Here is a 27,521-nt window from a genome sequence, read left to right as displayed (position 1 = left end):
TCAACCTCTAGTTCAGTACAAGTGGCAAACTTGAATTTGAACTTCCAAAAAGATAATACAGTCCATTTTATGCACCAATAAGCTGCATATACTATTATATTCCCTATTCCTTAGTTATGTCCTAGTCTGCTGAGTTATATGTCTCTGTAGACAAGGCCACGTAGAGCTTTTTAATTTTTACACTTCTTTTGCACATAAATTATACATATTCATTGGAGATGAATTAGAAATACACATTAGGAATATGATGAATATTATATGAAATATACAGGAGTAAAACTTAGCCCACCACCCAAGGATCACTAATGTTAATATTTGGGTATAGTTTGCTTTACTAGTAGCCTTTTTGCTGTAATCGGTGCATTTTTTTTCTTACCCAAATCCATACTTTGTTTTATAACCTAATAATATTGTTTTCAGCATAGGTTTTTCGGGCCTGTTTGGGGTGGAGATGGGGTGGGTTGCTGAATGAGACTTGCTATCTACTTTATTCATTGCATTTCAAAAGAACACATAAAACTTGATATGGACTTGGGGTTAGTATATTTATTTAGAAATCTCAAGTGAGTACAGATAAGAATGTGTATTTCACTACAAATTCATACTTAAAGCATAGTAGGATAGCAGTTTTAGTTAGAAAAATCCAAGCATGTTTTGGAGGAAATTTTTTTCTTCTAAAAGGTTCAAATGACTCCACATAAAAAACAAAATGGAACAGAAAGAAATGAAAACAGAGAAGCTAAAACACATATTTGAAATGCATGTTCATATCATGAAAACGCATATTTGCTAAAGCTGTAGAATACACAATGATGGTGAATTTACCTGCCTTTTCCCATAGCTGGCTGCAAGTCCCCTAAAGCTGGAGACTATATCTGTGTACCACTCATTCTACACTGACTCTGAGCACAATTCCTGGTGGATAGTCACACCTACAAAACATGAGTTGAATGAATGACTGAAGAAAAAAAAAAAAAGGGAGAACCAAAAAGATGAGGTCATTCACCCCCTTCCTTGTAGTGAAGACCAGTTAACCATCTTACGGAAAATAGGTTTATCAGCATATGTTTAAAAATTGTAGCAACAAAAATGACAAATCTCATCACTTCGGGCTCCTATTCCTTTGCACCCCAAATAAGCCATTGTCTCAGCCCCTTGTAAAAGGGCATGTCTGAGTGAACTCTTAAGAAATTCACCGCTTTGGCTCATGAAGCCCTCCTGATGGCTCTGGGCCACACCTCGAGCAACAAGTGAACAAAAACAAAAATCCAGGTGCCATAACTGAGCTGAGACTCTGGGCCTGGGACTGGAGGGATGATGATTGCAGACCAGCCTCTAACACCCTCCCCCTCTCTCTCCCTCCTCCCTCCCCCTCAGGTGGACCTTTTCACCATGATCCCCTGCAGAGCAGCGCTCTCTTTTGCCCGATGTCTGATCCGGAGGAAAATCGTCGTCGTGGACGGCCTGGAAGATTCCAAATTAAGCCGTTGCCTATCCACCATGGACCTCATTGCCCTGGGGGTCGGAAGCACCCTCGGTGCTGGGGTTTACGTCCTGGCCGGGGAGGTGGCCAAGTCGGACTCAGGCCCCAGTATCGTCCTGTCCTTCCTCATCGCCGCCCTGGCTTCAGTGATGGCCGGTCTCTGCTACGCTGAATTTGGGGCCCGAGTTCCCAAGACGGGGTCCGCCTATCTGTACACGTACGTTACCGTTGGAGAGCTGTGGGCCTTCATCACCGGCTGGAACCTCATTTTATCCTACGTGATAGGTAGGGTTCCCAAAATCCGTCTAATTGTGTGGGGTGGTGCATAGCTCTCCCGAGTCCGAGGCCTTAGGGCTCCCTTGTTGGTCTGAGTCGGTTAATGACCATGGTCATGAGGGTGAGAATCTCATGATCCCCGCGTGCCTCCGTTTTCTCATCATCTCTCCAGTGTCTCTCCTGCTCATGGCACAGCTGGGCGATTCCGCCTCATCTCTGAATATGCCGTAGTGGATTTACAAACCTCCTTTCAAAAATGTAGCTTTTTAATGCAAATAAAGGTACCTGATTCCGCAGGTGATGGACTGGAGCATTTGATTACTAGGTTATAATTGTACTGTTCTGAAATAATTGTATGTGGGATGAGAATGGCCAGGTCAGTCTGAACTAACCCATGTGTCTCCTAGAACAGAGCAGCAATTGATGTCATGTTAATTTCCGCCCAGTGACCGTGTATTCTCTGAATGTCCTGTGTTTTGGGAAGGTACGTCGAGCGTTGCAAGAGCTTGGAGTGGCACCTTTGATGAACTTCTGAACAAACAGATTGGCCAGTTTTTCAGGACGTACTTCAATATCAATTATACCGGCCTTGCAGAGTATCCGGACTTCTTTGCTGTCTTCCTCATATTGCTTCTATCAGGTAAGAAAACTAGTGACGCTCCTCCCTACATTGAGCCAGACTCATTGTCCCGGTGAAATAGATTACCACTGAAATTGGGGCCTGCGTTCCAAGACCAGGCAGCTTATTTCTACGCTTAGATTGTCATTGGAGATCTGTGGGCCTGGCTAGAATCCCATTTTATCTTAGGTGATAGGCATGCTTCCAAAAGACATCTGAATTGTGTCGAGTGGTAGAAATAGCACTTTCGTGTTCATGGCGCTTGGAATGCACTAAATAATAGCTGGAGGCCCATCAAATTTGTAACACTCATTGGAGAGTTCAGAAATGGCAATGAAGTTTCCTAGGAAGAATATCTATCAAAAATGATAGATCTATAATATTTGGCATTTTGCTCTAATATCAAGAAAAATCACATTAATTGTTTTTCAACAGGTGATAGATTTTGTTTTGGTTTCATCTTGTTATATACAATTGAGGATATTTGCAAGCCTATTATTTCTAAAAGAAACTCTGTCTTTCCATTCATGCCATTATCTGTATATTGTAGGCATGTGGTGGGTTCTTTTTTGGGGGGTGTTTTTTGTTTGTTTGTTTTGATTTTTTTTTGTTCTTTTCCTGTTATTTTTTGGTGTAGACATCATATAGGCCAGCCGTGGGCAAACTACGGCCCACGGGCCGGATCCGGCCCGTTCGGCTGTTTTATCCGGCCCGCGGAGCCGAAAGAGCGGAGGGTTCTCTTGCTCTCCCCTCCGCTCCTTTACTTTGAATTTATATTAGTTCACACAAACACTCCATCCATGCTTTTGTTCCGGCCCTCCGGTCCAGTTTAAGAACCCATTGTGGCCCTCGAGTCAAAAAGTTTGCCCACCCCTGATATAGGCAAACGTACTTGGTGCTAGGATTCTTTTTGTTTTCACCAGCACTGTAGCATAGTGGTTTAGAAAGGCACAGGGAATAGGGTCCGAGAAGCCAGGTTTCTCCTCCTACTCTACCACGTAGAGTCTTTCGAACATTGAGTGACTTCATTTTCCCATGATTCAGTTTGCTCGCCCATAGATATCCGTGTCTCTCTTGTACAGGCTTCCTGCTTGGTACCTAGTCAGCACTTAGACGGAAGGTGGTTTTGTTTTGTAGGCATAGTTAATCCCTGCTGTCCCCTTATATTTATTTGTTTTTAACTATTTGAACATTTTCTATTTTGATTGTAATCCCTACCTGCATTCCTGCTAAAACCCATCAAGGATTGCACTAAGAATAAAGTCCACCTTTTTTTCCACTTCCTACTTGATATACCCAGGTAATCTGCCCCTTGCTTTCCTAGCCAACCTTATCTCTAACTCTGTTCTTCGTTGGTTGCAAACATTCTATAATGAATGTTTACTTGTAAAGTTATATAGTCTTTAAGATAGCTTTACCCTTTAAAAGTTGGTTGTTAATGAAATGTTTTGTAAAGGGATAGGGTTAGGGGCATGAACAAAAATGATAGATCTATAATATTTGGCATTTTGCTCTAATATCAAGAAAAATCACATTGTTTTTCAACAGGTTTTAGATTTTGTTTTGGTTTCTAAACAGCCTAGCTAACATGAAATTAGTTAGGTCATATTTTATTTAGGGATGGTTTCAATGAACTTAAAGTAATCTCTAAACAACGAGAAGCATGTCGCTGTGACACAGTTAGGATCACTAAATTCCACAGCAAGACTCAGGCCTTGGCTTGCGTCTTTGGTTGAGTTCTTGACCATCGTGTCTCTACTTTAAATAGAGGCTAAGCTTACAAGCTAACATTGTTCTTAGAATCTTTGAAGATCAAAACCTCCTATTACAAATCTCTATTCGGAGTGTAATACCAAATATCTTGGCAACTGAAGCTGTTATTTCTTAAGGGCCCAAGGGAAGTGTATTCAGTATTTGGATGAGATATTTATTGCTCTCTAATCTACTGGCTGGAGATGGGGATCTCAGAATAGAGAGGGCGCGTGGGGTATTGGGAAGCTTTCCTAGGGCATGACAGTGGCTTTCATACTTCGCAGTGTTTATAGTGGCATAGAGCATAGTGTATATTTCCTAGGTGTATAGTGGTTCCTGAGCGACAGGGCGTTACAGAATCATAGTTCCACTGACTATACAATTTTCCTTTATATTGTTAATGTAGTTACATTAGTGTACATCCTGGGAATTAGAAAGGAAGAGGAATGAAATTTGGCTTTTCTCATCTCCACTTGTAGAGTTGTGCTTATGAGGTCAGGGGTGTGTAGATGAGAAAGAAGCAAGTAAACATAGGGCCTAATCCTTTCATCTCAATAATTTCCTCAAAAGTGAAAAATAAATTTTATTTGATTATACTTACTCATATCTATATAAGGTAGATTAAAGATATAAATATAATCATAAAAATAGTAAAAGAACACAAAGGTGAATGTTTGGGGGATTAATAGTAGGGAAAATCTAAAGGTAGAAACTAAAAAGGAAAACTTTATATTCTAAAACATTAATATTAAAAGAAAATTATAAACTGGGAAAAATGAGGTAATACATGATAGACAGAGAGGTTATAACATTATTGTTATATAAATACATCTTATAAATCAATATGAACAAGAATAGCCTAACAGAAAAAAATGGGCAATTTAAAGTGGGCCAAACATTATGAAGAATATTTTGATAATATGAACCAAAAGCCTTTTATAAAAGTACATGACTTTGATACAATATTAACTTTTAGAAAATTATTGTCAAAAAATAATTAGAAAGTGTAAAAAGATATTTATGTCAAAACTGTTTATAGTAGTAAGAAACTAAAGAGGCCTGGTTGTCTCTAAATAAGAGATAAAAGTGCAGTGTCTCCATATAGAGGGAGAGTATGTGGCCATTAGAAATGTATTTGTTGCCCTAGCCCAGTGGTCGGCAAACTGCGGCTCGCGAGCCGCAGCCGCGGTTTGCTGCTCTGTTGACTAATGAGTTTGCCGACCACTGCCCTAGCCGATCTGGCTCAGTGGGTTGAACATCTGCCTGTGAACTGAAGGGTCCCAGGTTTGATTCCAGTCAAAAGCATATGCCTGGGTTGTAGGCTCGATCCCCAGTGTGGGGTTTGCAGGAGGCAGCCAGTCAATGATTCTCTCTCATCATTGATGTTTCTATCTCTCTCTCCCTCTCCCTTCCTCTCTGAAATCAATGAAAATATATTTTTAAAAATGTATTTGTTGACATGGAGATCTCTGTGTGTGTGTGTGTGTGTGTGTGTGTGTGTGTGTGTGTGTGTATGTGCGCGTGCGCGCACACACACAAAATTCTAGACAGGATGTTAAACTTGATTTTATTTCCTTTATATGTTGTCTGTGTCTTCGAATTACTTGGATAGGAAATTGATTACTTTTACAATCGGAATATGAAATAAAACTGTAAAGAAGAGAATCAACATAACTATCTTTTTGGCATGACAATTAAAGAATTGTTTTTGTTTATGTATGTAGTAAATATGAGGCAGACATATGATTGAGCTTTTACCTTCAAAATTTTGCAGCTTAATTAACCTTGGAATGGCTTTAGAACAGCATTTCATGAAAACTAAGTTACTTTACCTCTAGCTACCCATGGGTAGGAGTAGCCAAGGTGATGAGATATGTCTGTTTCTAGGCTGGTGTGGTGTCTCATAGCTGTGAGCACATCTGCCTTCTGGTTGGTTGAATTCAGAGATATTGTGTCTCAATTAGGCCAGGGAGTAAGAACTCACAACAGAAAGGGCCGAATAGGACTTAAATATGTGAATGCTGGCGAAATAACATCCTAAAGCCTGTAACTGCCTCAAAGAGCCATTGTCTTTCCTAAAGCTTAGGTCAGACTTAAAACACCCTTTCTTTTTCCATAGGTCTTCTATCTTTTGGGGTAAAAGAGTCTGCTTGGGTGAACAAAATCTTCACAGCTGTCAACATCCTGGTCCTTCTCTTTGTTATGATTGCTGGATTTGTGAAAGGAAACGTGGCAAACTGGAAGATTAGTGAAGAATTTCTCAAGAATATATCAGCAACTGCCAGGTAAAATATTTGGATTTTTCCCTCCTCTTGTTCTCTTTTTCTTGGGTGTTGTTTTTTTTTTTTTAGTTTACTCACTTGTGTCTTATTTATGTTACCTCTTTTCTAGAACAATGGTTCTCAAACTTTTTGCTCTGGAGACCTTTCTGAGGGTCTGTTCTATTCCAAGACTCTTCCTCCTGCTCACTCCCCCCCTCCCTCGCTCTGCAGACATGAATGCATAGGTGTGCTCACCATTGAGCTGCTGTGGAAGCCATGCTGGTTCTCACGCTCTGCTCCAGGTGTAGGGGCAGGAAAAGGGAGACTCTAACCATTGGACGAATGCTTTTACTTTCTCCCGAAGGTTTGCTGCCTCTACAGAACAAGGAGTATTTTTGAGCCATTCATCCTTTAGTTCGCCTGTTGGGACCACCGTTTGGTTTCATTGCATTTTTCCAGCCTTGTAGTGAATTTCAGGCCTTGTTTTTTGGAGAATGTTTTTAGTTGCATAAGCAGAGTTGTCCTTGCATTTCACTTTAAACTAGATGGTCTCAAAAGTTAAATAATAGCATAGAAAAGGTTTTATCCTAAGATTTATTTAATCATAATTCTCATTTGTGCATGTAAAATAAGATTACAAAAATATCGATTACACACATTTGTAATACCTTAATCAATAAAAAAAAATATCGATTATACGGAGTGAGGTATATCTACCTGCGTTTCTTTACATGAGCTGTTAGTAGCCACTCTGATGAAGCAAAAAATTCTATCCTCTGGTTTGATACAGTTTTTAACATGCAAGGACATGTTCAACTTTAGTATGGTTAACCAAGCCGAGAGAATTCTATTTCACCTTTTCAGATGTCTTTGTAGTAAAGTTTTCACTGCTGCCCAACTGTCCATGAGCAGAGGAAGTGTCCTGACTTTCTTTCAGATCAGGGTCCCCAGATGGAGTCTCTGCTCTCAAGATCCTGCCTGGCTATGAGTTCCTTCCAGGGGCGGGGTCTGGGCCTTGGCTCCTGCTGTCAGTTAGCCTCTGACCAAGATCAAGTTGGTACCCCTGAGAGGATGCTGTTGTTGGGGGTACCACTGTGTTCTCTAGGACAGAGTTAGAGAATCAGCGTTTGCTCTTAGTGTATCAGCTTCAGAGCTGATGAGCACACAGCCTCCTGAGGACATTGATTCAGTCACATCACCAGAAGCAGTATCCTATGAAAATGACTTTCCAACATATGTTCTCTCCCTTAGAGAGCCACCTTCTGAAAATGGAACAAGTCTCTATGGGGCCGGTGGCTTCATGCCGTACGGCATTGCGGGAACATTGGCTGGGGCTGCAACCTGCTTTTATGCCTTTGTGGGATTTGACTGCATTGCAACAACTGGTAAGAACAGAGTCCTGGCTCTAGGTAGAAGGGAGAGGGTCTCTTTGTACCACATGAGAACCCATGGGTGGCAGCAGAGGGTCCAGGAAAGAGAATGGGATTTAGACCGGGTTCCAGACCCAGTTGTGACACCTGCTGTATACGACAAAAAGGAACTGTATGAAACAACCTGAGCCTTGGTGTCCAGGTTGGTGAAATTGGGAGAGTGGTACCTACCCCTCAGATGTTATGAAGGTTGCCTAAGATATATATATATATATTGAAAGAATACATATAAAAACATTTTGCAAGCTGCCCAATACTTTATAAATGTTAGTCATAATTACTATCCTCAACCTTCTATCTGGACATGCTATCACAATGAGTAACCAATGATAATCACACTCTTAAATGATCTCTTCTCTATTAAGACAATATATTGTGATAATTCTGTTCCCTTAATCTTATACAAGGAAATCATCATGCCAGAATCACTCTCCAAGTGTCTATTCTGGGTTCATGTTTATAATCTATCGTGTGTTGGATGCTTCAAATGCAAAGTCTCATAAGGACCCAAAGTGTACTATTTTCTATTGAAACTAGAGTTTAATATAAAGTAGTTGAATTGGGTAGAAGTTTATCTGAAGCCTTCATATTTAAGGGCCTACAGAATGACATGACAGGTATTTAATCTCTGTGGGTGAATCGTTTTCAAAATGGATTTAGACTGCCTTCCTACCACTAACCGTTTAATAGAGCTGGTATACCTGTTTTGTCTTTCTGGAATTGGATTTTTATGTGATAGCCAAGTACCCTCAAGAGGAGAGAGAATTTCGTGTAGAATAGGTGGATCAAGCTAAGAACACAGAAGGGCCAAAAGCAGAGTAGAATGAGGAAAATGCATGGCTTACCTATTCATGTTTTATTCAACACTCGAACCTTCTATGTTTCTTTAGGTGAAGAGGTCCGGAATCCTCAGAAAGCTATTCCTATTGGAATTGTGACTTCTCTGCTTGTTTGCTTTATGGCCTATTTTGGGGTCTCTGCCGCTTTAACACTTATGATGCCGTACTACCTCCTCGATGAAAAGAGCCCCCTTCCTGTAGCATTTGAGTACGTCGGATGGGGTCCTGCCAAATACGTCGTGGCTGCGGGCTCCCTCTGTGCATTGTCAGCAAGGTACATTGCATTGCCTCCGGGGCGGGGGCTGTTTGGGTTTCTTCAAAGTGTAGTCCCTGTTTAAGAATTCCTTTTGTGTATTTTTAAAATAATCCTGATTTCAGGAACATATTAGGCAGTTATGTATTCTCTGAATAGTATGCCCAGAATTGCTATCTTTATCTTAAGTGATAAAGTCTTTTTCCTCCATCAGTCTAGAGTCAGTTTCTCAAGATAATGATGGTCCAAGCTTCAGCAGAAATACAATACAGCATGGGGACAGGCATCCACATGCATATACATATGTGTCACACGTATTCATATATGTGTGTATTATCAAACTTTCCATGCTTATACTAGTATGTTTCCATGCTGGCCCAGACAATTGAAACCCTAGATACAGACTTGACATTGTCTTTTAAAGTAACCTCAAGTCCATGGGCATGGAAGCCATATGCTGTGGCATTGTTAAATGTAATGTGCTTTTTATTGGGAAACACTGAGACTTTTCCACTTGGCACTGATCAAAGTGAACTTGGTCTGGAGAAAGAAATGACCCTTCTCAAATTCATGGTGGAAATTTGTATAACATCTATGCGAAAAGGAAAGGGTAGTTGAATCTCAAGTGTTTGCATTTTCAGTCGCTGCTTGTTTTAACACTTCAGAATTCATTTCCCAGGTTTCCTGACTACTCATATTTTAAATTGTGATCATAAGATATTTAATTCTGGTTTTATACTGTGCTGTGTAGTAGAGCATTCTTACAAAGAGAAAATTGACCTCTGCCTGCTTACTGATTTTTTAAAGTAAAAATAATTAAAGTCTGATATTGGATGAAGAAATATTTCATGTAATTTATTAGCCTAGCCTTTTTCCCCCTCAAATCTGTTTTATTTTCTATTCAAGATACTGTGAAGTAGCAATTAGGAATTACTCCCATTGGTTTCTTAGCCATCTGCTAACAATAAGGTTTATTCTGAATAGCTTCAAATAGCTTCAGACATCTCAACTGTGATGATATCTTGCCAACCAGTCTAAGAGACGGACCCAAATTCACTGTGGCCAACTTCAGCCCAGCTTTATTTAAAATAAAGAAGATGGATTTTTAAAAATAAAACATTTTACTCATTTTCTCTTAAATGGTTCTTTTTCACCACCAAGCCATATATGGAATGGTACTGCCAGTAAACATTCAGGTTTTTCTGAAGTATCTAAAGTTTTCTTAAACTTTTAATCATGGCTATATCTATGTACTAATTTCACAGTGAGTTGATTTTTTAAATCTTGATTATCTTGTGATGCTGGGAATTATTACTAATTTGATCAAAGATCAGGCTCTATGAGGAAAAATAATGGTAAGATAAATATTAAAAATATATAATTATTAAATAAATGAAGGGGCTATTCTATGAATCAAATTACTTAATCTCTTTTAAAAAGACATGTCAATTTAGGAATTTTATTTCCTGAGTTACTGCCATTAAAAATGGCTTAATGATATGATTGCTTTGTTTTTCTTGTTACGTCTTAATTTTTAGTTTTAATTCAGTAATAACCATGGGCATGCACAAATTACTTGCATTATTTTTAGTCTGATCATTGTGCTGTGCAGATCTCTGCAACAGAATAATTAGTGCACAGTGGTAAACATTGGCAATATTTTTAAATGCCCAATCATAATTTTAAGAATAACAAGACTTCATAATCATAGCTGTGTGCTGCGTTTTATACAATTGCTTAATTGGCGATCTGGGGTGTAATCGTGCATGAACATGTTTGCATACTGCATGTGTTTGCTTTTTATTCAGTCTTCTTGGATGCATTTTCCCAATGCCTCGTGTAATCTATGCTATGGCGGAGGATGGGTTGCTTTTCAAATGTCTAGCTCAAATCAATTCCAAAACGAAGACACCAATAATTGCTACTTTATCATCGGGTGCGGTGGCAGGTGAGAGAGAGTTAACTTTTATTAAGAAAAAAGGGAGGGGGTGTCTTTTTTCATCAAGGATGCTGAAAAAGTATGGAAACTTGGGTCGTTTTCTGTTTTGATTCACACGAAGATCAATAACTTGTTTGCAAATGTTTCCTGTATTGAATTTTTTTTTGGCAATGGTTGGTTCTGCACTGTAGTGTGTCCGGTCTGTACTTATATCTACCTGCCTAGGAAAATGCCTGTAATAACTCACATGGATCATGAATTTTTCTGTTCTAGCCTTCTGGGTTCTATGTTCCCTTTACCCCGAATTCTGTTTGCCATGGCCCGGGATGGCTTACTCTTTAGATTTCTTGCCAAACTGAGTAAGAGGCAGTCACCAGTTGCTGCCACACTGACTGCAGGGGTCATTTCTGGTAAGCTTTCCAAACATAGGCTTCTTCCGTGTTGGACTTGAACGTTTTGTGCGCATGCATGGACTGACAAGGAGGGTCTGCTTGCTGTGCATGTAAGTTACGAACAAAATCACTGAGAAATGGTGGTATGGGCACTGGGAAGGCATCCGAAAATCGTGGCGGCCGCGGTTTCCTCAAATTCATTCGTAATCGACCCTTTTGGGATTTTTTTTTTTTTTTTGCCATTTTGTTATTTTAACCTTTGGGGCTTCTAACAAATGTGCAAAGGGTTATAATGGTTGTTCACTAAATGCTTTTCAGATTGATTAGCACATAAAATTGTATTGCTGACACACAGAATTTTAATTAAAGAATGATTACTTAACTTTGGACATATTGATTAAAAATAATTACGTAGTATTTCCTTGTTTGCCCGCGATTTAATCTGAATATTGGTAAAGGAACATAGGGTTTCTGAAAAGCTAAAGCTCACCCATTCTTAATTAAGCATAAGGAATGTCCAAGATGATTGGTACTTGGCTGTGGTAGTCACTGCTGTTAGAATGGCAGATGACCCACTTCCTGGGGCATCACTGTTCTTTCGGTCTCTAAACCCCATGAGGAATCCATTTCTCCTTTCAACAGTTTTGGTACCTAAATCATGTGCAAGAACCCCAAAAGCTTACCTTTTGGCATATCATGATAACCATGTCAAAAGCCTGTGGCCAGATTTTTTTTTTTAAATATATTTTATTGATATTTTACAGAGAGGAAGGGAGAGGGATAGAGAGTTAGAAACATCGATGAGAGAGAAACATCGATCAGCTGCCTCCTGCACACCTCCTACTGGGGATGTGCCCGCAACCAAGGTACATGCCCTTGACCGGAATCGAACCTGGGACCCTTCAGTCCGCAGGCCGACGCTCTATCCACTGAGCTAAACCGGTTTCGGCCAGATTTTATTGCAGAAATTTTCAGATATTCTACAGATCAAGACAGAGGCCTTGAAGGTCCTATTACAAGAAGCAAGAGAGGGAGAGTCGAGCAAGTTTATGGATAAAATGATAGGCTGTCTAGGTGTTGTAGAAATCCAAACCAAAAATGATGATTTTGTAGAGGCTCTAAATTGTTGGGAAATTAGAGTAGGGAATGTTCATGTTTAATTTTGTGTGAAATGGGTTGTTTTTTCAGAGACAAAGTATTTGTCTAAACAGCTTCACGTTGTATATATTTTCTCATAGACTTGACACTTCATTAGGCATACATTGGAAGGTCGAGTCACTGCTTTTCTAATCTCTGCACCATAAATGAAAGTTGTACTAGATAATCTGCAGCCCATTTTATTATTAAACGGTGCCTTATGATATTGTAGTTTAAAATCATGGCAAAGGATCACACATTTTATTAACTCCATAAAAACTTTTTTTTCCAGCAGAACTTTGCCCAGTTATATTCAGAATTTTATATATTATAGATATACTGTATATTCAGAATTTTAAAAAATTTATTCTTCTTCCTTCCTTAATTTGACAGTATAACAAGATATTAAAATTATTAATTAAAAGAAGATAATTGTGACAAGAGGCTTTTTTTTCAATATTTTTATTTCATACTCCCATCTTACTGTGCTTGATTTTTAATTAGATCAGATTGCTTGTAGGGATAATTAACAATGTCCTTCTATCTTGGCCATCTGTGATTCTTACCAACACGTTGAGGCCAATATTTTTTAAAGTAATCAAAGTAGATGGTTTTTAATAATCAAAGTAGTAGCTATTAATCTGGTAACTGAGGGGTTTTGAAGTTTTGTTAGCAGTTTATATGATCCAAAAAACATCCTATTAATTGTGAGAAATATAATTTATATACTTTGATCGACTTATCATTGGTACTAAAACAACAACAAAAATGTCAGTCAGTTATCAGCTTTATGGAATTTTATCCGAGGCCATTTCCTTCACCATCCTTTTCATTCCTCCATAGCGGTGATGGCGTTTCTTTTTGACCTGAAAGCACTCGTGGACATGATGTCCATCGGCACTCTCCTGGCCTACTCTCTGGTCGCAGCCTGCGTCCTCATCCTCAGGTGAGCCATCCTTGCTGTGAGAAGGTTCTGGAGGGTGTGGAAATAAAGGAAGTGAGAGCTCACCATCCCTGCTTCCTAGGAGTTAGCAGTCTCAGAGTGAGAGCCTATGGGCATACAAACGTCAATATAAAGTATTGGTCTTTAGCCAAGAATCAGATACAATTGATAGTTAGCAAGAGTTGGGTTGGCCCAATTCAATGTGAACGGCAGGTTTCCATCTATATATATAAAGGCCTAAGTGACCAAACGACCAAACAACTAGTTAACCGGTCGCTATAACGCACACTGACCACCAGGGGGCAGACGCTCAACGCTGGAGTTGGCCCCTGGTGGTCAGTGCGCTCCCACAGCCAACCTCCCATGGTCCCTCTCCCCGGCTGGCCGGCCAACCTCCCGCAGCCCCTCCCCATGGCCGGCCAACCTCCCACCGCCCCTATCAGCCCCAATCACTGGCCAGGCCGAGGAACCCCACCCATGCATGAATTCGTGCACCGGGCCTCTAGTAATGTGTAAAGACACTTAAAAATACTATCCTTCGCTGATACTTAACCAGAGTTTCTATGCTGTTTTCATGAACGCCTCCTTGGGGCATAGATATTTTGGTAATAATCATCCTGTTATCACAGTTGCCTCATTTGAAACTATAACTCGCTTCTGCATCTAATAACTGTCTAATTCAATGGCCATCAAAGGAAGTTCAGAGTAGCTGCAGATATCATACTGAGTGGGACTGTGTTCTGACTCCGCACGCCCAGGGGCTGCACCAGCTGCGGCACTGTCCCATGTCTCGCTGAGAGTCCCAGGAGCTTGTGTCATTGGGACCAAGTGTCTCTTTGAGAATCAAGACACCCACATTTATTTGGGGACAGGTACCAGCCCAGTCTGTCGTACGAGCAGCCCAGATACTCTCCTGAGAAAGAAGCTCTTGAGTCGTGCGCCGGGGCGGACTCGGAAAGCGCGTCCCAGGTCACCATGCTGCAGGGACAGGGTTTCAGCCTGCAGACCCTCTTCAGCCCCTCGGCTCTGCCCACAAAGCAGTCAGCTTCTCTCGTGAGCTTCCTGGTGGGACTCCTGGGTAAGTCCTCTCCACTGTGTGCATTAGAAAAGGCCAGCAGGAGTGTGGTGATGGAGCAGGTGGGATGTGAGAGTGGACACACGGCCTCGTGTTACTCTAGACCTGATTAGCAACTTCCTGGAGCCCTGAAATGTCCATCTAGTGGGTCACTAGACTTGAGATCAACTTTTTATATTTTTATTTTTTAATGTATAGTTTATTGAGTTCAGAGAGGAAGGGAGAGGGAGAGAGAGATGGAAACATCAATGATGAGAGAGAATCATTGATCAGCTCGCCTTCTGCACGCCCCCTACTGGGGATCAAGTCCACAACCCAGGCCTGTGCCCTGACTGGAAGTTGAACTGTGACCTCCTGGTTCATGCCAGCTAGGTGAGAGGTCATCTTTATATTAGCAGGATAAATGTATCATATTTTGGTAAATGAAGAAGACAGGAAGACATTCATAAGGTGAGAGGCTTAGAAGGAGACAATAGGTACACTTCATTAGCTGGTAGGGAGCTTTCTGTGTGAAAGCATTTGGCCAAGTACACCTGCCAATCACGGAACTGGGGCCCAGGAGACTGGGAGGCAATGTAGAAAAGCCTGTCTGCTTACCCCCAGTTATGGAATCTTTCATGTTTTCGGTGACATTTATTGAGCATCATCTATGTGTCTGGAACTTTGCTGGGCACTTTAGATATCAAGAGAGATGGGTACACTCACCGGGCTTTACAACACAGGACTATTGGTGGCAAGCTGGGGGGGTACAGGTTTCGCTGAGAGCACATCGGGGGGACCCCTAATGCAGACTTGATGGTCAGAGACAGGGCCGGGGCGGGGGGGCGATGTCACTTTCTGAAATAGGGAGAAAAGATGCAGGTCATAGTTGTTTGCATTAGCAATTAGTGTTTACAACAGCTGAAAGTGGGCCGACTTGCCCTTTCCCATTTGGACAAAGGGCAGTACCCACCCCTGACCGTGGCCCATCAGTCCACGTGGTAGAGTCTGAGACAGTAGCAGACGAGGTGGCACCTGGGCAGGCAAAGCAGGAGGTCGTGCTGGCGGGAGGTTGACTTCCGAGGAAGAGACAGTCGCGAGTAAGCGAGTAGCGTTGCTTCAGACAGTGAAATCAGCCTTTGCTGCCCACAAGGAAAGGGAAGAATCTGAGTATTTGGCCAAGTAGATACATAAAGAACTCGATATCTTATCAAAATGGACTGTTGGAACTGAGGCATCTGAGTGAAGTGTGGCTGCTGATTTTGTCACGCATACGCATCTCCTTTGCAGCTTTCCTCGTGCTGGGCCTGAGTATTTTGACCACTTACGGAGTCCAGGCCATCGCCAGGCAGGAAGCATGGAGCCTGGCTCTCCTCGTGCTGTTTCTTGTCCTCTGCATTGCCATCGTCTTCACCATTTGGAGGCAGCCCCAGAATCAGCATAAAGTATCCTTTATGGTACGTGCGCATTCTCCCTTGGACGTTAATTTTTATGAGTTGTTTCTTTTTAAAAACAAAACGAAACACTTGCGATGAAGTTAACCAATGAACGAGAGTGTCACAATTCTTTGAGATGTCCCTTTTTGTCCCAAGTATTCTGCCTGTGTTGGCTGTGTGACTGCCATTTTCAAAAACTTGAGGACGCTCCTCTCACAATATTATACATAATAGTAACCAGATTTCTTGTCCAGTAATCTACAGCATCAAAAGAGTAATTAGAATATCTTATTTTAGAAAGTCAGGACCGTCTCAGGAAGGTTATTCCCACCAAAACACCCTTCCACGGCACATGAGATGATCCTGTCCCATTCGAACTAAGAGCAGGTTGCAGCTGGGAGTGTCCCCCGAGCTGCGGTGTGTATCCAGGGTTCCGGAGGCATGTCCTGTTGATGTCCAAGGGGAACCTGCAACCCCGAACTGAACCACGCCTTAAAGCCAGTGCATCTCGGCGATGGTACCGGTGTTCGCAGGCCGGACCGACCCTCCTGCTTTGGCCGCAGGAAACTGTAACGTGGGATGCTCGCCGCAGTGCTCTTCAGAAGAGCGCTTTTTTTATTCAGGTTGTCCTTTTTGTAAGACGGTTAACTCACACAGAATGAAAGTGTGTACTCTGCCCTGTTGGTTACCACCGTGTCGGAATGTGCTTTCAAAATTCAGAGTGTATTCAAGAAGCTGTTTTCCCCCTTAGGTCCCATTCTTACCATTTCTGCCAGCGTTCAGCATCCTGGTGAACATTTACTTGATGGTCCAGCTGAGTGCGGAGACTTGGATCAGATTTAGCATTTGGATGGCACTCGGTAGGTCTTTTAATATTCTGGCTTTCCCAGCTCTGCCGCTCTCTTTCTGATTTCTGCACTGTGATTGGAGTAATGCTCCCAAATTCCTCCCCCCGGCCCCCAATTTCTTCCTTCCCCAATTTTGAGAACATCTGAGTGCTTGCTTTTCATAGGTTTTCAGATGCCTTTTAAAAATTCAAGTCTCCAAATAACCCTGTAGAACCCATAGGTTCTATTTCCTCCAACTTGATAGATAAGAAAAATTAAGCCCCCAAATGTCAAAGAAACTAATTTACAAATGGCAGCCAAACACTCTGATCCCAAAGTGAGCCAGCGGATTTTTGGAGACATTTTGAATGAGCTAGTAACAATACATACATACACACATGTGTGTATGTGTGTGTATGTGTATGTGTAAATATTTTTTCTGAAATCTAAATTTTTTATCAGAGCCTTGTAGGGGATTTAACATTAAATAACACGAGTTAGCGTATTTATATCTATACCACTTTGCTTTTCATTTTGACTTCTTCAATTTCCTATGTGAAGATTGAGGTAGAAATTAAGAGTTTACATTTGTTGTAACTCAAGCACTGAGCACCAACCACCTTCAAAATGTGAGTGAAGTAGTGAGAAATGAGAGTTAAATTTGCACTGGTTTTGGTGGCCCGAGGAGTTTGGGTTTATGCTTTTTGACAGTCCTCCCATTGGCTCAGTCAGAATGAATGTAACTCACTTTGGTGTATGTATGTGTTTGCTTTGGCTGTAAATGAACTTATTTTCAGTTTCAGCCACCAACCCCACTTGAATTGATGGGAGAATGAACCTCAGTCCATTTTGCCCATCCTCCCCCCCACACCCACATTCATACACTTGATCTTGGAAAAAGGCATGAATTACGGAGTCAGATTCTCTGGATTTGAATCCAGCTCTGCCATTGCTTAGCTGGGTGACCTAGTTTTGTGCCTTAGTTTCCGTAAAATGGTCATGTTAGTACCTTTATCTGAGGACAGGGAGGGCTGGATCCTTGGACCTCTGAGGACAGGAGATGAAATAGACATGCCCAGATGCTAATTGGTAGCCTACTTCCCATAATGTTAAAGCGGAAAATTACAATGCATTTCACATCAACCCAAAACTCTCAACCAATCCTTAAAAACAGCTACACTAAAGCCCAGCAGAATGTCCATATATAAAAGTAATAAACTGTTTTTGGAGGATCCTTAAAACGTTGTCTTCTAATCCCCGTCAGCACGGCTGTTAACGAACAGTTGCTCTGGACACAGAACGTGGCCTCTCCTGGTGACACAGAAAGAGAAGGCAAAAGGCCCTGTTGAGTTTGTATTAAATTGTCCATGTTCTAACAGTCGTTTTCTGACACACCTAAACACTGATACTTTGTTCTCTAAAAGGTTTCCTGATTTACTTCACTTACGGCATTCGACACAGCCTGGAGGGGAATTCAAGGGATGAAGATGAAGATGAAGATTCGTATTCAGACAACATTAACGCAGCAACCGAAGAGAAAGCTGCCATTCAAGCCAATGACCATCACCAAAGAAACCTCAGTTTACCTTACATACTCAATGAAAAGACGAGCGAATGCTAATGCTTGTAGGAGCCGAACAGGTCATAGTCTTCATGTGTGTATCCTACACTGAGCAAACCAGCAGGCTGTCATCATCATGCTTGCTTGTCATGGGTTTGCTGCAGACATAGTTCACCCTAATTTATACTCACCTGGACAGCACCTCCTCAGGTGGTGGATTTTACCTGGGGAAACCTGCGCTCTCTCCTAGTGCTGTCTCCCAGACAGTGTGTGTGCATGTGTGTATGTGTGTGTATGTGTGTCTATGTTGGGGAATACGCATGGTAAAAGTTGTTGGTGTTTTACTGTTATTGCTTGACATTTTTCCAGTGTTTGTCATGATCTGGGGTCATATGGTACACATACTGAAATAGAGGTAATCACTGAATCAAAGAGTGTTTTGTATGTGCTTGGTATTGTTAGGGAAATGACTGTTGCTTTTCCTTGGTAGATTTCATTAATGTCAACTTAGAACAGGCTACAAATGCAGTTCCTCACCTGGGATTCTGTCATTGGTCAGGAGTAAGAGGAGGGGTAAGACATGAGCCTTTTCTATAACTTACAAATGTCAGCCGTGGGTTTAGTACAGAGTTTTCTTCTACAAGGTGTGACAGTTTGCAGTAGGAGGATTTGCACCCGCCATACTACACAGGGCGCAAACCAGACAGCACCCCTTTGACCTGTGGTCTTCTTTGAGAGCAGTGGTCCTTACGTATCAGGTCTTCACCTGCTGTGAGTGATAGGCCCGCTCGGCCCAATCAGGGCCTTGAGACAGGTAGTGTGATCTACTTAAGACCCTTTGTGTGGAAGGTGGTCCCTATGGCCAGAAGGCTGGTGTAAGTGGCAATGGTGAGGATATGTTTGAGAATCAGTTAGACATATGCTTGGGTCAGTAGATACCAAGCATCTTTGTTTTAAAAGTCGCTTAAAATAAGCCAATAGGGTCTCCCAGATCACACTGCTGGTGGAATGGTTCATACTTTTTTCCATTATTTAAAAACTAATCAGGTGTTTTAACCCTATCAGACAAAGAATTCACTCCTCTCTTTCTACCATTATTTTGTCTTGTCTTGTCCTAGCAATGAGGGTTACAGTAGCAAATTCTATCTTTACTACATGCAAAAGAGGAAAAAATGAAGATATAAAAGCAGGAAAACTCCTCTGTCCTAATTTTAAAGTGCCTATTCAGATATTAAAGAGCATTTGGCTCAATTCAAGGGGTTCAGATCTAATTTGGCTGTTTCTTTTAGAAACATTTAGGGATGTTTTTCATCCCCCACCCCATAATAGTTTAGCACTTTCAATTTCATTTATTTTTAAATGGCCACACTAAAGCTATTCATAAAAACGCCAGTATTCTATCAGTGGTTGGCCAATAAAATATTTTGGTTAAATACATGATTGTTTAAAACTTTAAGTTAAAAAATTAACCAAATTAAAGCTATAGAAGACAGTAACCTTTCTATGAGTAAATAATTTGTTTTTATGTGTAAGAGTCTCTACTATATTTTACTTTGTAGGGTTCTCTAATAGTAGACTATTTATCTGCAGTGTGATTTGCTTCTCATGAATTGTTTTTCTTACAAATCATTAAATGGTCGACCAGATGAGAGCAAAGGCTCAATATGTGTATAATGGGTTGCATTCCCGGGACAAGCGCTGTCAAGCACACCAGTTGGCCAGCCTCGTCCAGAAACCAGGAAGACGTTTCTGACAGCCCTTCTAAGAGATCAGTTATGGTATTGATGCCATTCAAAAGCCAGTCGTGACCGAATTGTCTAACCAAGACTTTGTCATGATTAAATATCAAACAAACAGGTAGAAAGCCTGGGTTCTGGGCTGCTAGACTCCTGGTGTCCCTGACATAGAACTCAGTACTGACATTCCACAGCCCCCAGGGTGTTCATGGCAAAAATCTGCGGCTGAGAATTTTCTCCCAAGCTGCGTGTTTCACTGGAGAGGCAGGGGGAAAGGAGACTTGTAAGGACTGCAGGGATGCTCGGAGACCTTTGCTATCATAGCCATATCACGAGAACCCCTTTTATCCCATTATCAGTCTAGAATAGGCCCTTCACACAGAGAACATGAGGTACTTCTTATATTTAACTCTTTCATTGTAACAAAATCAAGGAATTTGTTTAGAATGTGAGAGGCAGCTAAAACTATTATGCCCCATGTGTTCATTTAGGAGCAGAATTCAGTTAAAAATTATTTTTCCACATTGAAACACTTTGCAAACACAAATGTCTATGAAAAGATGCTTTGTCAGTGACTGTGTTTGTTTTTTTTCCTTTGAAGACTCAAATGTGTGTCTGTATGTGCGAGTGTGTATATATTATATATATATATGTATATGTATGTCTGCGTATTTCAAATGTGAGTGTAAAAGTCAGTTGGGTTTATGATGGGCTTTGGAAATAATACCATTGTGTGGATTAAAAAAATCCAACTGATGTAGAGAAAATATAATGTTTTGTATTGATGGGTATACTTATATAAAATGTTTAGGTTTTAAAGTATTTTGAAATACACAGTGATTTTATATATATGATATTTTCTATAGATAGATTCTTTAAGAAAGCTATATTTATAATGTTCCTAAGATGAAATCACTAAACTCTAGTTCATTGCAACAGGTGCTTTCTAATCTGAAATGGAGGAGGGTAGGAATATTAGGGTGTTGCTGTTTACTTGTCTCTGTGGTACCTTTTCTGCATCTCTGTCCTGGTACACCTAGGAAAAGCTGGTACTGCCAGCACTGGTACCACTTCCCTGTTCCTCCACTTGAACTATAACCTTTTGAACAAAACGTTGTTTTTCCTTTCTTAGGATTACCAAAGTGTGTTTTATAGATTTCACTAGTCATTAATCACTTATGTGAAAGCCTCTCCAGAAATTAAAAAGTGCATATACACATCCTCTTAACTGTGATTGCATAAAAACAGCTTAAGTTACTTTTTTTTTTGCACTAGGAAATCTGTTCTCTTGATATTTTCAGTGAGAAACTTCTTCTAATGGCACCTCTGTTGTATACTCTTTTAAAAGAGAAGATGGTTTGTGAATGGCCATATAAAGGTCACCCCTACCCTACCTTTAACAAGGTAGCTATACAGATTCAAGTTTAAAAATTATTTATGACAAAACTTATATTAGAGCTTTTGATGTATACTGAAATGCATTGCATAGTCACATTTTCCCCAGAGACAAGTATCAGGAAAAACTAAGACCAGAACATCATTGGGGTATGTACATTATGGAAAACTAATGTTGATATATATATATATTACCAGCCATAGTTGATGCAACATATTCATTTCAGAATTGTCTTCCTTCAAAAGGCAAGAGCCTCTTAATTTTCCTGAAAAAAAAAAAAAAGACTTTTATTATTTTTTTTTACTTTAAAAATTTTAAATATTAGCCAAAATATTATTGAAGTCCTGGGAATTTGCAGGTGGTTGCTACAATATTTTGAGTTCGAATCTATATTCATCAAATTGTTTTCTACACATATTTGAATTATTAGCAAGGAGAAGAGGGACAGGGACCGCCCTCCACTGCTGAGAGCGCTGCAGGGAGAGGTCGGCCTTATCTTCCTTCCTCTTAAATCGGGCCGTATTCTGAGACTACAAACCACGTGATAAAGTTGTGCCCGGTCCCACCGCTCCCTTCCCTGTGAGGTTGCTCAGTGTTCTCTGCTTGATTTCTCCTGATGTGTTCAAATTAACACCAGCAATACAGTTTCCACAGAATTTTAAAGGGTTGGATTGCACATCATGGAGTATTAAAATTAACAAGATTAGTGTGGATTTGAAGGGGTGGGATTGGTTGTTTTATTTTACTCGTGCCAAAATACAATAGTGCCTTCTCTGTACATTTTCTACTTTCATTCTCTAACATGTCCTAAACCGTCAAGGGGAAATGTATCAAAGTTCAGGTAGGACATGATGCCAGCACAGGTCATTTTTAAATGTAGATTTGGAAGTAAGGTTGCTTGCCTTTGTTGTTTAGCTGTGTTGGTTTTTTTCCGCCCCCTCCTTGTATAATTATGTTTAAACATTTTTAAATGGCTTTCTGTGTTCTGGGTTTTAAGAGGCCTTCTCTGTTATTGTTGTGGTTGTCGGTTTTTGTAACATTCATTATTGTTTATATATGTACACTGTTTAGTCTTACTGATTTCAAATGCATTTGGCTATGGCTCAACCCAGTTGGCAACCCTATTTGCTGGAGCACTCTGCTTAGCTTTTATTCACTATGGCTGAAGCCACTGCCACAATCTCTGGCCTTAAAGAGCCATCACTGACCACTGGGGCTCCATGGGGATCATGAACCAGGACCCTGGGCTGGTTCCAGGATCATGCAGCCTGCAGAGTATGGGCAGCCATAGCTACCTGTTGGGTGGGGTCTTGGCATGTCAGGGGAGGCTATGAAGTAAAAGACTTCACATGAAAGTAAGGGAGTTTGCGGTCCATAATATCAGTTCCAAATACCCCATGAGTGCATCAACGTCAATGATCAGGGCGAAGGAACCTCTGTGTCTCATGGGAGAGATGGCTGCTTCCTGGAACTGGCACCATAGGGCGTGTCTTACTGCAACCCCTGGACTGCCCCTGACGGCCTTGGGTGGAACTGCATGGGCCAAGGTTGGGTTGATGAAGAACCTTGTCTGACCAACAGGGTGGTGTCTCTGGCCCATGCCTGGTTGACAGGCTCTTCATCTTTGTATGCACCAGGGGTGCCCAGTTATGTTATTGCTTGATCTTGTTACCATTGTACTCAATAGAAACTGCAGATAGGGCCTAAAACCCTACAGAAATTCTGTGTCTGTAAAAACCAATAGATACGTTGGACTTGTGAGAATGTAAAGATGTGTTTGTTGAGTAGGTAACTTTAAATTTAAATGTTTTTAATGATAATCAGCGTTCCTTTTTACTTATAAAGTTGGATTATTTTTTAGAATTTGTAATAAATGAAAACTGTTGCTGCTTTACCACTGTAAAATAGGCTTTCTAATGTGACCATGTATTTTTTAAATAAATTTTAATACAACTTGTAATAATGTCGTATGCATGTGTATCACACAAACCGAAGTCTACATTTCACACTTATCTAATTTAAAATGTTTTTTTTAAATATATATATATATACACTTTTATTGATTTCAGAGAGGAAGGGAGAGGGACAGAGAGATAGAAACATCAATGATAAGAGAGAATCATCGATCGCTGCCTCCTGCTAGGGATCAAGCCTGCAATCCGGGCATGTGCCTCTGACCGGAATCGAACCATGACCCTTCAGTTCGCAGGCTGATGCTTCATCCACTGAGCCAGACCAGCCAATGTCTGGGAATCTTTAAATCTCCTAAATATAATACAATCTAAATTGAAATAATGACATTATTAATACTACTGAGTGGGAAGCCTAGGGCTTACTGTGTGACTAACCAAGTCCTGTGAGATAAAGGATATGCCTTCACATATGCTCAATCCTCATGGCACCTCCCAAAAAGATCAGTTGCTCCTGAAGCATACCAACCCAGGACCATCCTGAGATCCACCACTTCCACTGCCCTTTAATGGACCAATCTCTCCGACATTGCTTTTGTGTGTGAGAAGCTCCTCGGTGTTTTCCTGACCAAATCATAGCCTCTAATAATCGGTGATCAGTTCTCTGTAACTAAGAAATTTTTTACAGTGTAGTGAATGAATATTTACCAACTTCAACCCTATGTACCCTCTTGGAGGGAGGAGTCAAAGGGCTTTCTGGCAATGGCTCAAGTTATCTCGCAAACCTCTTAAATTAGCTTGTTTAATTTTGAAATGTCTTTGTGTATACGCTGAATTGCTATTTATTCTAGTAAGTTGGAGGGAACACGATGTTGATTTAAAAACTTTAAGATCAAGTAAGCCAACGTTGAAAACCAAGCCGAAACAGCAAAGTATTTGCCAAGGAGGAGCTGAAACCCTCCTTTACCTAATCGTTGGCTTCATGAGGATGGTGACTAGGTTTTGTTGTACCACCTCTGCCTTGGTACTGCGGGGTCATGTGAAAAAAAAGTGATGCCCCAGGAGCTGTGTCTGGGCTGTGGGGCCAGCCAGGAACTCCCCAAAACAGGACACCTTCTCCTTAGTGTTATATATATATATATTTGATTTTTTACAGAGAGGAAGGGAGAGGGATAGAGAGTTAGAAATATCGATGAGAGAAACATTGATCAGCTGCCTCCTGCACAACCCCCACCCCCATTAGGGATGTGCCTGCAACTAAGGTATATGCCCTTGACCAGAATTGAGCCTGGGACCTTTCAGTCCACAGGCCGACGCTCTATCCACTGAGCCAAACCAGCTAGGGCTCCTTAGTATTCTTTAAAGAAGGCCACAGGCTAAGGGCTCAAGGCCCATGAGTGCTGATTGTGTTGACTAGTATCCATCTGTCTGTGTGGACGGAGTGATTCATTGCATTCATTCCATGAAATATCTCAAAAAATTCTCAAAGACATCCAAAACTCACCCATTATCACATTATCTCAAAGTAGGGTCAACGTATGAGCAAACTATCTAGAAATAAACTCAGCTCCATGCTGATTTACTTAAAACGTTCTAGTAACAGATTCATAGCCAACTCTTAAATACTTTGAGGTACCAGACATTACAGATGTCACAGATCCTGGGTAAAGCATCCTCGTGACTCTACTAAGACGGGAGTAGTCCACATGAAGAGGAAAACAAACACAAGACAGATACACTACCCAGGAGCATGACGCACCCCAGGCTGGGCTCCTATCTCCGCCATAGGGAACAAGCTCATTTCTGGGCTCTGGGTCCCTTAATCCACAGGCACTACAGCCCTGTTGTGATCCCAATGGCTGAGTCTCCGGGGCTCCATTATCTTCCCCAACCTGCTCACTGAGGCCCGACACATCTTCATGCGAAGATGGAGGGTAGAAATCAGACCTAAAGAAACTGAAACACTGACTTCAATTGGCATTATGTTGTAAATGACCAATAGAAGATGCTTTTCAAAAAGTGAGCATTTAAAAAGCAAATAAACACATAAAGCAAATAGGCACAGATATTTAAAGGAGGAAGGAAGGACCAGGAAGTAAAGAAAAACCAAAGAAAGGAGAGGATGGAGGTTTTATGTCATTTGCATTTTAGCTTAGAGTTGTCCTGCCCTGAGGCATTAGAGCTGTAACTAACAGACAGCTGATATAACAGCACAGTGTGCTAACCCTGCTCCCAACCCTGGACCACATTCACTTCTGTCTTCCATTTGCTGATTTCTGTTCCTCCCTCCACCACTCCCCCTCTCCTCTCCAACTCTGCCTGTGCTAAGTCAATGCCTGGGGCTGCTGGCTGAGCTCTCAGAGGAAGGAGCTGATGCACAGTCGCTCAGAGGATGCTGTGCCCTCCCGAATGTGATGGTGCTTCCCTGGACACTGTTTTTATTTTACTTTATTTTTATTTTTAAATATATATTTTGAAGTTGATTTCAGGGAGTAAGGGGGGGGGGGAGAGAGAGAGAGAGAGAGAGAGAGAGAGAGAGAGAGGAACATCAATGATGAGAGAGAATCATGGATCAGCTGCCTTCTGTATGCCCCCTAATGGGGATCAAGCCCACAACCAGGGCATGTGCCCTGAACGGGGAATCGAACCACGACCTCCTGGTTCACAGGTTGATGTTCAACCACTCAGCCACTCTGGCCTGGCTGGACACTGTTTTTAAAAGGCTGCTTTCTGTTTTTTCAGCCTCCTCCCCTCCCGCATCAGGAAGTAGCTGATGATTCAGGGAGGCTTGGACCCCTGATTAGTGCCAAGCCTGAGCCACCCTGTGCGTCATGAGGTCAGGGGTGAATGGATTATAAACACTAAAAGCTAATTAATGTAAGAGTGAGGTGGAGGGAGCAGACAGACAATAGTTAATAAGGAAAGGAAACATGGATTTGCAGGTAATATGGTCATTTATCTAAAAACCTAAGACATTAACTAAAAACTATATGGACAACAGTATGGTGGTTACCAGAGAGAAGGAGGGTGGGAGGTTGCAAAAGGTCGAGGGGTCAAGTATATGGTAATAAAAGATTTGATTTGGGGTAGTAAATACACAGTGTAATACACAGATGATATGTCATAGAATTGTATACTTGAAACCTATATAATTTTATTTACCAATGTCACCCCCAATAAATTTACTAGAAAAGATGCAAACATACAAAAGTGAATCATGCCTTGGGAATTCAGGCTTCCAGTTGGATTTGACTTTGACCTGTAAGTCAAGGCTTGTTTTAATTGGCCCATATTACAGCAATGGTTGGAGAAAGAATGGGAAAGATCCACATAAACTGAGATTCTAATAATAAAATTCCTTCTCACCCTGGAGACAAAGCACATGGGTTTTCACAGTGAAATCAAACCTATAAAAAATACAAGTTGGGCAGTTTCATTTTTCCGATTCAGAGTCATCGTGAAGTCGTCTCATTCAAGGATAACAAGCCTTGGAAAGCCCCAGTGTTTCTGGCAACCCTTGCTCCCATCCCGGCCGACAGTCATTGTTCCGAGGGGCTGCCAGAGCGATGGCTACCGGCTGCCTGGCCGAAACAACAGAGATGCTTTCTCACAGTCCCGGAGGGTTAAGTCAGAGATTAAGGTGTCAGCAGGGGGGTTGGTGTCTTTTGGGGCCTCTCTCCTGGACTTGTAGATGGTCAGCTTCCCCCTGAATCTTCACACGAGCTTCCCTCTGCACCTGTGTCTGTGTGTACACGTCCCCTTCTGACTTGCAAGGATACCAGCCAGGTCGGGTTAGTGCCCAGTCCAATAACCTAATTCTACCTTAATTACCTCCTCAGAGACCCTAGCTCCAAATGCGGTCACATTCTGAAGTACTGGAGGTTAGGGTGTCATCATTTAAAAAAAAATGGGGGAGGGGAGAGGAGGGCCCAATTCAGCCCATAGCACAGACCGAGGATAGTTTAGGTACCTACATTTAGCTAACGTGTACGTGATAGAGAAGTAAAATTCCTTTTTTTTTTTTCTGTATGCCACTTACCCAGTTTGAAAGTGTACTTAGGGGGCTGTGGCCACATCCCAGTCAGGAAAGACAGCAGCTGGAGCCTGCGCAGTGAGGCCCGGGGTGATGGCAAATAGGCGCAGACTGGACGTGCGGTCAGCAGGCGGACCAGGCGGGACCTGGCCACTGTGAGGCGTGGTGAACCCCGGCTCCGACTCAGAGCGACAGGTGTCAACTTCACAGGGTCAGAAGGGGAAGGGATCTCCGTGGGGAGCCG

General features: G+C 41.5%; 1 protein-coding gene across 3 annotated transcripts in view; it reads left to right on the top strand.

Annotated features, from left to right (window-relative positions):
* The window catches only part of SLC7A2 (solute carrier family 7 member 2), a 59,748-nt gene extending 38,152 nt beyond the window's left edge, over nucleotides 1-21,596 (top strand). For 2 of the 3 annotated variants that reach the window (XM_080661173.1, XM_080661171.1), the window contains 11 exons: nucleotides 1,378-1,768; nucleotides 2,244-2,399; nucleotides 6,250-6,415; nucleotides 7,643-7,776; nucleotides 8,712-8,934; nucleotides 11,126-11,262; nucleotides 13,225-13,327; nucleotides 14,197-14,402; nucleotides 15,669-15,835; nucleotides 16,566-16,674; nucleotides 18,066-21,596. In XM_080661173.1, coding sequence (XP_080517299.1) covers nucleotides 1,393-1,768; nucleotides 2,244-2,399; nucleotides 6,250-6,415; nucleotides 7,643-7,776; nucleotides 8,712-8,934; nucleotides 11,126-11,262; nucleotides 13,225-13,327; nucleotides 14,197-14,402; nucleotides 15,669-15,835; nucleotides 16,566-16,674; nucleotides 18,066-18,262 — 1,974 coding nt within the window. In that variant the 5' untranslated portion in view covers nucleotides 1,378-1,392 and the 3' untranslated portion in view covers nucleotides 18,263-21,596. Of the gene's footprint in view, nucleotides 1-1,377; nucleotides 1,769-2,243; nucleotides 2,400-6,249; nucleotides 6,416-7,642; nucleotides 7,777-8,711; nucleotides 8,935-10,721; nucleotides 10,862-11,125; nucleotides 11,263-13,224; nucleotides 13,328-14,196; nucleotides 14,403-15,668; nucleotides 15,836-16,565; nucleotides 16,675-18,065 lie in introns of all 3 variants that reach the window. The other variant, XM_080661172.1, reaches the window with a different exon arrangement.
* Nucleotides 21,597-27,521: the final 5,925 nt, after the last annotated feature.

This window comes from Plecotus auritus, assembly GCF_963455305.1.
Source record: "Plecotus auritus genome assembly, chromosome: 3".
NCBI classification, from domain to species: domain Eukaryota; kingdom Metazoa; phylum Chordata; class Mammalia; order Chiroptera; family Vespertilionidae; genus Plecotus; species Plecotus auritus.
Note: the sequence above shows the minus strand (reverse complement) of the source record. Positions and strands in the feature narration are given on the sequence as shown.